The 12,286-nt window shown below is 40.5% G+C and overlaps 1 protein-coding gene and 1 non-coding gene across 2 annotated transcripts in view; both read left to right on the top strand.

Moving 5' to 3' along the window:
* CHR24 (chromatin remodeling 24) overlaps positions 1–11,524 on the top strand; it is a 39,999-nt gene extending 28,475 nt beyond the window's left edge. Inside the window, exons 6-21 of the mRNA XM_087690171.1 lie at positions 2,990–3,097; positions 3,192–3,247; positions 3,407–3,497; positions 5,687–5,824; positions 5,928–6,005; positions 6,086–6,298; positions 6,412–6,483; positions 6,576–6,656; positions 6,799–6,917; positions 7,015–7,126; positions 7,668–7,736; positions 8,397–8,491; positions 8,816–8,956; positions 9,077–9,151; positions 10,487–10,598; positions 10,679–11,524. Coding sequence (XP_087546297.1) covers positions 2,990–3,097; positions 3,192–3,247; positions 3,407–3,497; positions 5,687–5,824; positions 5,928–6,005; positions 6,086–6,298; positions 6,412–6,483; positions 6,576–6,656; positions 6,799–6,917; positions 7,015–7,126; positions 7,668–7,736; positions 8,397–8,491; positions 8,816–8,956; positions 9,077–9,151; positions 10,487–10,598; positions 10,679–11,116 — 1,998 coding nt within the window. The 3' untranslated portion in view covers positions 11,117–11,524. The remainder of the gene's footprint in view (positions 1–2,989; positions 3,098–3,191; positions 3,248–3,406; positions 3,498–5,686; positions 5,825–5,927; positions 6,006–6,085; positions 6,299–6,411; positions 6,484–6,575; positions 6,657–6,798; positions 6,918–7,014; positions 7,127–7,667; positions 7,737–8,396; positions 8,492–8,815; positions 8,957–9,076; positions 9,152–10,486; positions 10,599–10,678) is intronic.
* A 66-nt stretch (positions 11,525–11,590) lies between these two features.
* On the top strand, positions 11,591–11,693 carry LOC148028354 (U6 spliceosomal RNA). The gene has a single exon (XR_015692742.1). It is a non-coding gene; the product is annotated as a U6 spliceosomal RNA (small nuclear RNA).
* Positions 11,694–12,286: the final 593 nt, after the last annotated feature.

Below are 12,286 nucleotides of genomic sequence, written 5' to 3'. Positions count from 1 at the left end.
TTCACATGCTGTGTCCCCTTTCTTAGGTGGTTTTTGAGTGGATAGTTTAAAAGTTGGCTTGCTAGTTGCTAATTTGATGATTTCTTGGAAATGTATTTGCAAAAAGTTCAAGAAATAGTGAAATAGAAATGAAATGGACTTTTGCCTGAAGCCAAACGAGAGATAGAAATGTCTAGATAGGGGGTAGTAATTGAAGCAAAGTGATAGTATTGTAATAGATTGCAAGAATACAAGGAATAAAGTAAAATATTGCAAACAACTCAAACAATGAATGAATGGGTAATGGAACATAGTTGACACAAATACAGGAAGTAGCGATAAAATGGCTTTTTGTGGAGAGCATCTTCTCCATACTATAGATGATGGATTTGTTGTCTGCTCGAGATACATAGACACCTACCTCTCACATGGGATTAGGTGTGCTATTGGTTAGCTACGTACTTGTTCACACCAGTTAGAGTGTGAGGTTGGGAGATAGAGATCCATACCACCAGAGAAGTGCATATGCTAGATATGTTAGCTAGAGCCAGAGACAAAGGAGCACTATATTTGTTGTTGCCCAACATACTATGAGATTTGAGCTGGTTTCCATTGCTTATTTATGGTGGCTTTGGGAGATACTCCTCAAGAGTTCAATATCTCTAGGGCATTGAGGCCGCACCTAGAGGTAGCTTACAAATTTCTTTGTGAGGGAGATTGCAGAGGTTTCAGCATAGCCATAGCCTCAGTTGTCTACACATACACGTGGGATATTGATTGATTGATCTGTCCAGCTTGGTTAATCTAGACATCCTAGACCTTGACACAGGTATCAACGACACGTCTGTAGGCGGTTATTTGCAAGCTTAATTTCTCCTCACACTTTGTAAAAAACTTTTGAATAGTTGGAATTGGTTCCTCTACCTTGAGATTTTATTTTATAATTTTTGTTTCTTTGATTAAGTATGATGCTAGGCATTGTGGGATTTATGGAAACTTGGCAATCATGTTGTCTTTGGAGATCATTCCATTCACACACATACAATTTTCTGGAGTCCACTATAGTAGTCTTTGTTTGATTATTTTTCTATTCATGAGCATAGTTGCCCTTGTATGACATACAGAGGGGCTCGTACCTTATGGTTCGTACCGTACGTACCCGAGCAATACCGTACAAATGCATACTATATTTTTGGCGCATTTTTGCTACCCATCTTGCGAACAAAAACCAGTTATGCAACATGATTTCGGCACATTTTTGCAAGGGCCCAAGGCAGCTTTTGGCAAAAAGAGACAAGTTGTGGACTTGGGGCTCATTTGCACACTCTCTCAAGTCTCACTCTCTCCTCAAGGCTCATCCCCACCCTCTTGTCTTCAAGCATCAACCTTCCATCCCCTCCCTCTTCATTGTTCTTCCAAGTTCCCCCCATCCCCTTCCGCTTGAAGCATCTTCTCCCCACCTCATCCCTCTTGGGTCTTCAAGCCTCTAATGCTCTCACTCTCTCCTCTTCCTCGCATGCCCTCCCTCTTCAAGCATCATTGTGATCGCCGATTGGAGTGATGAGTCTTGACTCTCGTCTCTACATGGGGCCTTGAGGCTTGCCTTGATGCCTTGGAAGTTGGCATCATGAGTGGTGTGGGTGGATGTGTTGTATGAGAGGACAAGTGTGCTGATGCACGCATGGTTGTATGTTTGCCATTATAATAAATTGTGCACGTGGGCTGATTGGTATGAGATTTTGATGTGGGCTGATTTGTAGAAAAGGGGAAGAAGCAACGAACGATAACTCACACATTAAAATTTTTGGAGAAAAAATGAACATTTAAAAACTTGAAAAAAGAAGTCTCTTGTCAGCTGCACTTGATGACAATGGGGTTTTGGTCTTCAAATATCCAGTTGATTAGCTTTACCACCTAGGTTGGTGACTTGTCAGTCACGAGTCATGAGTAGGTTATTAGTGATAACTCTTCAGTTTTGACGAGGGTTTATAGACAAAAACCTCAAAGATTGAACTTGGTACTTTGGTCCTTAAATCTACTGGCTAGGCTCTAATCTAGAGGCAAGTATTTACTACTTATGCATTGGAGATTTGAGAAGCTCTTTATTTGACACTTTCAATGTTGCTTTGCATGTTTGGGATTTGATGTTTATCAATATGACGTTATGGAATTGGCAATTGCCTTTTGAACGAAGTTAATGTTATGAAACATGATCATTGATATTTATTTGTAGATATGAATTTGGGATTTGACATTGTTTGGAGCCTTATATATTTGAAATTGATAATTGGTTTTGTAGATAGTAAATAAACAGAGTTATTTTGATAAATGGTTGCCTAGGTTCCATGTCTACTAGATAGCAAAAATAGGAAATGATTTTCAGGCATTTCCAAAAACGTATTATCGTTTGAAACTTGTAGGAAACCCTCGCCTATGTAGACATTTCTGAAACTCCTGGCTACTATGGACAGGGATAGGCTAAAGTGTTGTAGAGAACATTTAGAGGACAAGGGATGTGTAATTACTAATTGAGCTCAGGGTGTTTGGGCTTGAAAGACTGGAGACATGGAGGATTGAGATAAAGCAGAAAGAGAGTGTGGGCTGAGAAGAGGAAAGGAGAGAAGTGGGAAAGAAAATGGTGTGCAAAGGGCAGGAGGGAGTAGATGATGAATGTGAATGTAGGGGAGAAAGAAAGTGTGTTAAGGGCAGGAGGGAATAGGTGATGAATGTGAATGTAGAAAATTTCCATCATAGAAGTGGCAACATGGTCTTTTTTGTGGGCATTTCAAATTTTGCAAGCTCAGGAGATGCTCATCTCTTTTTACATTAGAAGATACATTACTTTTGCTGCTGCACCACATTTGATAAAGATATCTATACTATCTTTCCACTAGAACATTCAAGCCAGGTCAGGTTGTAACCTTAGCTTCTCTAACTTGATGAGAAGCATTTGTTAAGAGCTTAACCATGAAAAACTAGAATGTAACTGTTGTTCTTTGTATCTTCCCAGGGACATCTAATCAAGAATCCATCAACTCAGCGAGCAAAGAGTTTGAAGGAAATCCCTTGTGCACACCGAATTGTGCTTAGTGGTACACCGATACAAAATAATCTGAGGGTACAGTTATGCTCTTATATCCTTGTATCATGGCTTCTTGCATTTACTACGTTTCTGTGCCACTCAGTTGAGACACTTCCTGAATTTGTTGTAGGAAATGTGGGCCTTATTTGATTTTTGCTGTCCAGATCTACTAGGGGACAGAAAAGAGTAAGTCTAAATTTATGCTCACGTGGCCATGCCTAAGTTCATGAAGAGACTTTATTCAGATCTTGGGAAGTGTTAATTGAAATTCTTTGGTTTGGTTTGCAAATTAATACACTTTGGTTCGAAAGTAAATTAACATCTCTATACTTCTATATTATGGAGATTTAAAGTACGTTATGAGGACGCAATTTTGAGTGCAAATAGCAAGGATTCTACGGATAGACAAAAACGAGTGGGTTCAGCAGTTGCACAGGTACTTTACAGATGTTGATATCATTAAGAAGTGTTTTAAGGGCTATTGTGTCTTTTGTGGTCTTATTCAATGCTAGCCTTCATCATGGCAGGTTGTCCATGTCAACCTTGAGTATATGCCATTTTATTTGATCTCTACATTTCTTAAGGGGATTTTGTACTTTGAATTTTGTTTTGGCCAACATGCAAGCATGTATATTTGATTGGAGAAAATGCTTGCAAGCTGTCTCAATATATGGGGTCCAGTATGCCTTGGCTGTCACGACTGAATGATAACATTTGCAATCTGTATTTGCAGACACTCTGAATGTGCAACAGGTTGAGGTCCTTGCTCCTCAGGCTTTGAAGCAGTGGGGGAGGGTTTTAGTCACAGGGTTATTGTATAAGATCTTTTCCAATATACCTGCAAATAGGCCTTAGAAAAAATTTCCACATTTTATACACCAAACACAATGTGGTTTTATGAAGGACAAGAATATCATGCATAATATTTTGAATGTTTAGATGGGTTTGATTATGCTAAAGCCTTTGGCCAGGAGGTTGTCACACGATTAAGTTGGATATGGAAAAGGCTTTTGACCAGGTTAGCTCAACAAACTTGTAATCTTCCCTTGGTAGTGTAGTTTCGAAGCTGTGATCCTAATAAACAAAAGACTGATTGAGCAGGATAGCTAGAATGCACTTGCATGGTAGATGACACATGTAGACAATGCATCATGTCTCACACATGCCACTACTCATGGATAGGATCAACTTTGACAGGGTGGTGTCCATAGCAGTCAATGGGAACAGATTTGATGAAATTTCTCCCACCGACTCCCTTAGACAGGGATGCCCCCTTAGTCCTTTGTTGTGTGCTTTGGGATTTCTTAACTGAATAAGATTCCGACTAACAGTAAACTCATTGATTGGAATCTTCCTAGTGGGGCCAACTTCCAAGATCCTTGGAAAATCTGTTGTAGATGATTCATCGATGTTTTTCAAGGCTGAAAAATTCAATGTTGATAAAACATTCATAATACGGGGAACTATTTGGTTGGTCTTGTCTCTCACATCAATGCATAGAAGTCCATTCTCAAAAGCTGCTGTATACAGAGATTTGCATCCTTTATGTTGGCAAGGTGCAATTATTTCTTGTGGTGGGTTACTCGATACTTGGGCTACCTCATTAGAGTGGATGTGGCTCTTTGGGCTTTGCCAAATTGGATGTCTTTTCACATCCATCGTAGATTTTAGGTATTGAAATCTTAGGGCTGATGTTTGCATGCACATCTTAAAGTTGGCTAGATAGTAATGGCTGGGATGATATCCTATTTTTCACCTTTGCTCCAGTTGACACATACTCCTTGGATTAATTGGTGCAACCCATTTGTTTCATGCCATTTAAAATAGGGAAATATTCTTGGTCAAGTTTCGGTCTCTTGGCAGAATGCCACTGCACCAAAGTGCACGGGTGGAGGTGCTTTGTTGGATTCTAGGATTCATAAGACAGCTTTGTTGAAGGATCCCTTTCAATCTGTATGTGTGGAGCAGTACCCTTGGGTGGGTATAACTATGGATTTTGTTGACCAGGCGGGGCTTTCCAATGGCAATACTCAAATTCAAGCATCATGGTTGTATGCCTTGAATTGAACTCAAGAAGTAAAAACTCTACATCTTTTCTACTTGATTGAGTCCTTGCACGAGATCTTGCATTTCACTATTTGCTGCAAGAGACCTTGCATTTCACTATTTGGCATCCTCCAAAGCTTAGGTGATGTGTAAAGTTTGTCCAAGATGAGGTTCTAGTGCCCTCCATAGATTGCTTGATTCGTTAGAAAAGCAGAAATTGTGTTATGGTAGGATTTACTTTAGAGTGCAGATATATCATCAGATTTTGTGGGTTCCAATATCAAAAAATGCTAAATGCAGTACAATTTTCTTGATCTTAGCAATATATTTTCTACAACCTTAACAAAGGTTGCCATTGACCAGAACAAAATTTAGTGGCTCCTCTGAAGTGATTCTTTGGACAAATCACAGTAACATACAAGAGTTCTTCTAGATGTTCTTTTATACAATGTGACAATTTATTCCTCATGTTATCATGAGTTGTGGTCGTAATTTTCTCAAGGTTCAAGTTACATTCTCAATATTGGCTCTTGTGTTTTTGGGAGCTATATAAAAAATGTTGTTGACTTACTCTTGTAGGAACTACGGAAGCGTATTGCTCCTTTCTTCTTGCGGCGCATGAAAAGTGAGGTTTTTCCTGAGTGTGATGATCCTGTGGAGCGAAAACTGTCTCGCAAAACTGACATTATTGTTTGGCTGAAACTCACAAAACGGCAGGTGGACTTTTTACTCGCTAATATAATGCAACACAATTTGCATTTAAAGCTGAAATGTTGAAAGGCTTTGCTTTCTATAAAGCTCTTATTTGATGCAAGTATAGAGGGAGCTCTACACTGCCTTTTTGGAGAGCAAAACTGCCCATCAGTCTCTTGAAGGCTCAGCTTTGGCAGCTTTAACAGTAAGGATTGTTTAGAATATCGGTCTTCTGATCCTCAATAATAGATTGGAATTAAACTTGTTGCTTTGTGCATGGATTAGGTGCTCAAGAAAATCTGTGACCACCCATCCCTCTTGACACAGAGGGCAGCTGATGATATTGTAGAAGGAATGGAATCATTGTTTAATGAGTCGGATGCTGCAGCAGCAGAGGCTATGAGTGCTTCTATAGCCAAGCTTGTGAATGCTGATGATTCATCTCTGGGGTCAAATTGTGACAAATCTTGCAAAATTGCATTCATTTTGATGCTGTTGGCAAGTACCTAGACTTGAATTTTTGTATCTGTTGCCTTGTTTATTGTGTACCGAATCCTTCTCCATATGCTTTCTCTATTGATGCTCATTCAGTGTGTTGTGTCTTTCTTCAGGAAAAACTTGTAGATGAAGGACATCGTACCCTAATTTTTGCACAGACACGAAAAATGCTTGATATTGTACAGGTTTGTGCAGCATTTTATGTTGGATCAAAGGGTTTTATGCATAATGATGTGGACACTCCTTGTTTATGCCATTTGGAAGTGCTGTGGTACAGAAAGAAATTTCTACAAAACGGTACACTTTTCGCCGCATTGATGGAACCATGAAGGCTTCTGACAGGGAGAAATATGTGCAGGTGCTTTGCGACTTGTCTTAAAACAAAAACAATAGCAGCATTGTTTTTTGCTTTTGTTCTTTTCTAGCATTCAGGGAAAGTATGTGTGGACTAAGACTTCCCTTTGGAAATATCATAATAATTGTCTGATATGTTATCCCAGGAGTTTCAAACAAACCCAGATATTCCTGTTTTTCTCTTAACTTCAAAAGTTGGTGGCTTGGGTTTGACACTTACAGCAGCGGACCGTGTCATCATAGTTGATCCAGCTTGGAATCCAAGGCAAGTTATTGAGGATTAATCAGCAAGGTGTGGAACTAGGTTTACAATGTAGATGAGTAACAAGTGTCCTTTTGACATTTTGTCTGTATTCTGGCAGTACCGACAATCAAAGTGTAGATAGAGCATATCGTATTGGCCAGAAACTTGATGTGATCATCTACCGCTTGATGACATCTGGGACAATTGAAGAAAAGATTTATCGGAAGCAGGTGTCATTTCTAGTGTCTTGTTAGTTGATCACTCAGTTTGTTTAGCAGTATATAAGAGCACATGAAAGTTCCTATCAAGTATATGTCCTTTATAGGGTTTTTTTCCCAGTCCACTTCTAGTTTAGGATTGTGGTTGAAAGATCTAACTATCAAGTGTACTTAGTATTAAAGCTGGCAGGGCATGGCTGCAGCACCTTTGCTAATGAAAAATTCAGGTGCAAACTAAAGATTGTGTCAATGACTTGCCCTTAGATTAGGTCTAATTATACAATACCTAATAGAACACATGTCAAAATCATGCAATGTGTGAAAAGTGACTACATGTTAATAGTCTCGGGCAATGCGTGATTTAAGAAAGAACCAGTGCAAGAATGGATAAAGAAAGGTGACGTCCTGCAGAGTTCAAGCATGTAACTTGGTGAGGAGTATTGTTCTGTCTTCCATTTGGTCAAACTTGCATGTTGATTTATTGATACCTTATTCTCTAAACCAAAGAGGTGATAGTAAAATGTGAAGAGGAATGCTTCTATTTGTGTGTCAGGTCTTCAAAGGGGGCTTATTCAAGGTTGCGACAGAGCATAAAGAACAGTTTCGTTACTTCTCACATCAGGTTGGTATGCTTTCACAGATTGGGTAAGAGACTGCGCACAAGTGGAATTTCCAATTGGGGAAGGAGGGAGGGTGTTTGTGGGTTCAAGCATTGCAAGGAACGGACTGGGTATATTGAAGAAACCTTACTCGAGGCTTGGCTTTCCAAGGTGCATTGCAGCGCGGGGCTGTAGTGTGTGACGTTTGACATGGATAAGTGGCTTGGGGCCTCCCGCGGGATATCAGAGTGGGGAAGGTGAGTGCATCGAGTGAAGTGAGTGTGGAGGGGGAAGGATATTTGTCATTTTGGGATGAGGGCTAAGGGGGTAAGTGTGGGGGCACGGGGTTTTTCCCCTTTGCCCTCGCGTAAGCCCGCGGGAAGCTCAAGTTACCTTCGGAAAAGCTCCTTCCCCGTTGGGGGGAGCGTCGAAAACTTATTGGAAAGACCAAGGTCTCTTCGGTAAGGCTCCTTCCCCGTTGGGGGGAGCATGGCAAGTTGATTGGGAACCCCAAGTTATCTTCCGGAAGGCTCCTCCCCTGTTGGGGGGAGTGTGGCAAGCTATCCAAGTGACCCGATTCGGTGGTTCATCTTTGGGAGCGGCATAGCACTATTGTCTGTTTGCTGACATGAAATTCTAGTCTGGCTTTATCTTTAGTGACATGGCGTCTATTATCATATCAGGAATTGCGAGAGCTCTTGAGTCTGCCGAAGTCTGGATTTGATATTTCTTTGACACAACAGCAACTTCAAAAGGAACATAGCCATCAACATGAGGGGTTCGTACCATTTAATATCTGCTTGCTTGTTTCTTACTTGTAATAGGAAAGTTTCAAACCTTGGCAACGTGCTTAATTGTCGACTGTTGGGATGAACCTTGTCGTCATAATCAATACTTACAATATAACTGGAGATGGAAAAAGCCTTTCGAAACTGTGGCAAAATGCTAGTGATGCTGTTTTATGTTAAAATCTAGCAGGCTTGCGTTGACTGTTAACATTCCAGTTAGTTTTGTACTATCCCTGTTAAGTTTTGAGATGAACCTAAGAGTTGTATTATTAGACATGTTCTAAACCTTAATTATATATTCGGCTCATTTCCAGTGACGAGCAAGTTCTGGAGCATATCGAATTTTTGGAAAGCCAAGATATTGCAGGAGTCAGTCACCACCATCTTTTGTTTTCCAAACAAGCACCAGAGCTACCACCATCTGAAAATGAGAATATATTTATATGGGATCCTCGGTGAGCAGTTAAACCGTCGTTTCTTTTGTCTGTCTATCTAGAGAAATATGTGCTCTTGTTCATAAACAAGCTATGTAGTGTCATTGTCAGTTTTCAACCAACAACTTGATTCGTCTTCAGAAAAATGCGATATGGAGATGGTCATGCTCAAACTCAGCCAGATGCATTAGGTTGCCCACCACGCGACTGGCCAAGGTGAATTGTCGGCACTTATATATGATGTTTTTAAAAAGTGTTATTGTCTTTTTTTCCACGAACCAGTTCATCCTTATAGATGTAGTGCACAGGGGAAAATGTCTGCGCTTACACTATTGTGTTTTTCACAATGTTCTTATCTTTTTTCCCAGAAGCGGTTCATCCTTATTAATGTAGTGTACAGGAGAAGATTGTGATAATTTCCTAGTATGGAAGCAGAGGGATACCAAGTAAATCAAAATGCAAGTGCAGAATTGTGGTAAAGCTACCGCACCCAGATAGGAGTATCTATCTGCATATTCATAGTATTGACAATAGTGTTTCTAAGAATTAGGATGACATAACAGTCATGGAGTATAACCATCAGAGTTTGAAGCAAACCTTTACTTACAACAGAGAGTATAACCATCTGAATTATTGGAACAACTTTACTTAGAAAGGAGTTTTCTGAATGTGACCAAGAAAAAACATGAACGTTTGTAGCGGCAGCGAGTCAGGAAAAGATAATGCAGAGGTAAGCAATAGTATATGCAACAGTTGTAGGAGTTTTGGTGCTCTCTAAGGTGTACGAAATGACAGTACAACTGCTTTTGAAATCAGCTTGATCACTAATTCTGTCTAAGCTTTAGAGTGCCAAGGCTGTAGCAGACGCGGAGCAAGGCTGGCAAACTCAATTAAAGATTGGCTCTACTGTATAGGATGCCTACTCCTGATTTTCTAGCCAACTGATGATATAATGACAACTGATGAACTCTGCTGAGTGTATGCTGTCGTTGACGTGGTGCTGCCAGTTCAAATACCGTGCTAGTCACACTTTCACCACATTAAGCTGCAGCTGCGCCAGGTTGCAATCAGGGACAATAAGAGACTGCCATGGAGTAACTCTGTTCTTGCGTGGGAAAGCTCAAAACGAATGCATGAAATAAAGGACTTTGTATAGTATACTTGTCACACGAATGGCAGTTACTTTTTGCCCAGCCTGGTATTGGTGCAGAGTACAATCATGGTCTCCTATGTGTATATTACACACCCACAGAGTAGTCGACCTAGTTTTGAAAATTCCCTTCCGAAAAAAGGGAAATATTGGAGTTGAAACCAGAGCGCAAAGGAATCCGTGTATTTCAATGCTTGTGAAATTAGAAAGATCCTATTCCTGATGGATACCTGACAACCTAGTTTGCCAGATTTTTATATTTCGTTTATTCCACTTTTGAACAAGAAGTTACCTACTGTTCTATGTAAAGACTCTGTCCCATTGATGCTCAAATTGATAGTATCGATGGATGTATGATTTATGATTGTTTAATACTTGTTTCACTGCATGAACAATTGCAGGATGAAGGAAAAACCTGCTCCATTGCACATTTCTAAAGAAGCTGAAATAGAGAGGCAGAAAGCGGAAATCTCTGCAAACATCAGTCGTTATTCCCGAACCTTGTCAGACAAGGTTTGTTATTTCTAGAGATGTGAATTGGGCTGGTTTCGGTGGATGGTGGTACTTCGAAGTAATGGTGACTTGCTTTGCAGACAACGGTTTCAAAACTTCCCGACAATGGAGAGAATTTGAGAAGGAAGATAGAAGATCTCACTAATCAGCTTGAAAGCCTTAGATACATTGGCTCGATGAAGGGTGGAGCATCACTAACAAACATTACCACCTCACAGGAGCGATGTGATGAGGAAAATCATGGTGCTACATCTGATCAACAATTGAAAGAGGGTTCTTCTGGCAGTGAAGGTGACAACAGTTTGGTAGATTTAAAGCCAGCAACTGCTGCTCAAAGCTCTGACATGTCCTCTGCATGTGAAATTGAAAATGGAGGTATCAAACTTCAAATCGACGTAGGGAAAAACTCTCCAGGAAGCCTGAATACAAAGGACACACATTCAGATGACGAGTTTGAAGATGTGGCATCCTTCCTTGCTGGTTTGCGCTTAACCGGGACTGAGAAGAAAACACCTTGACATGTGAGCCAGCACAAAATAGTAACGACTCCTTTTGTCAGGTCACCTTGTGTAGAACTGGCATATCAACCAACGATTAGCCAGTCCAAAATCCTAGCTCTGCCTTCAATTTGTTGGGGAAAAGCAATTTTTTGTGAACACTACCCCAGTTACTCCCATATATAGGGGTGTGCTCACCTCAAAGAGGTACGGGTATTTTGAGAATGTGTCCTCGACTGTGAAGCGTCTCGGCTTGAGAGGTGATTATGTAATGCATGATTTTTGAATGAAACAAGCATTCAATGGGGCAACAGAGTGTAATCTGGTGTACGCTACATGAAGCTATACTAATATCTGTAACTAAATAACACTTCTGATTCTGATGTCTATGTCTAATAGCATAAGGAGCCTGTTCAATTTGCAGGCTACAGTACCTATCAGTATGTACAAGTTTTTATAGGAAAATATATGAGAGAGAGAGAGAGAGAGAGAGAGGTCTCTTCGGAGACATCTGATAAAATTGGAACGATACAGAGAAGATTAGCATGGCCCCTGCGCAAGGATGACACGCACAGAGAGAGAGAGAGAGAGAGAGATTGATTTGGGTCGGCACGGTAGGATTGTTTCTCAAGGTGAGATCACTAGAGACGGGGGTTATCCACATAAGGTGGATGCGTCCCCTCGTGCATTGTTTGATCTGATATCTATGCAGTCGTGGCAAATTCATCTATTGGAAATCTCAAGGTCGGTCTCATCAACATGTGACTCAGTTGCACAGACGGTCACGATGAGTATGACTTGTTTCTTGCTTCCTTGGATACAAAAGTCGTTGCAAGGATTGTAGTCTATTTGTAAGTAGTAGGGCAATGGTGGTGTTGCCTTGTTGGATGTTAAGGATTTGTGAATGTCAGCTTTGGGGATGGCGCATTAGACTGGAGGCCTCTTGGTTGCCTGTTTTGAATTCAATGCAAGAAGTCAAAACACCATAGACTTTTCTTATTACACACTTGATCCTCTCGTGGTAGATCCTTCCCTAGTTGGCATCCCCTTGACTCTACAAAGTAGGCTAATTCCTTGTGAGTTGAGGTTTTGGCCACGTCCTAGTTGCTTCACTAGCTTGGTAAGGCATATGGAGCATGATCCGTTTAATAGGATGGTATTATTGGGTTTGTGGATTACATGAGATGTAGT

This window comes from Lygodium microphyllum, chromosome 12 (genome assembly GCF_053477565.2).
Source record: "Lygodium microphyllum isolate KBCC chromosome 12, Lygodium_microphyllum_v1.1.10, whole genome shotgun sequence".
NCBI classification, from domain to species: domain Eukaryota; kingdom Viridiplantae; phylum Streptophyta; class Polypodiopsida; order Schizaeales; family Lygodiaceae; genus Lygodium; species Lygodium microphyllum.
This window is presented reverse-complemented; position numbering and strand designations above follow the sequence as displayed.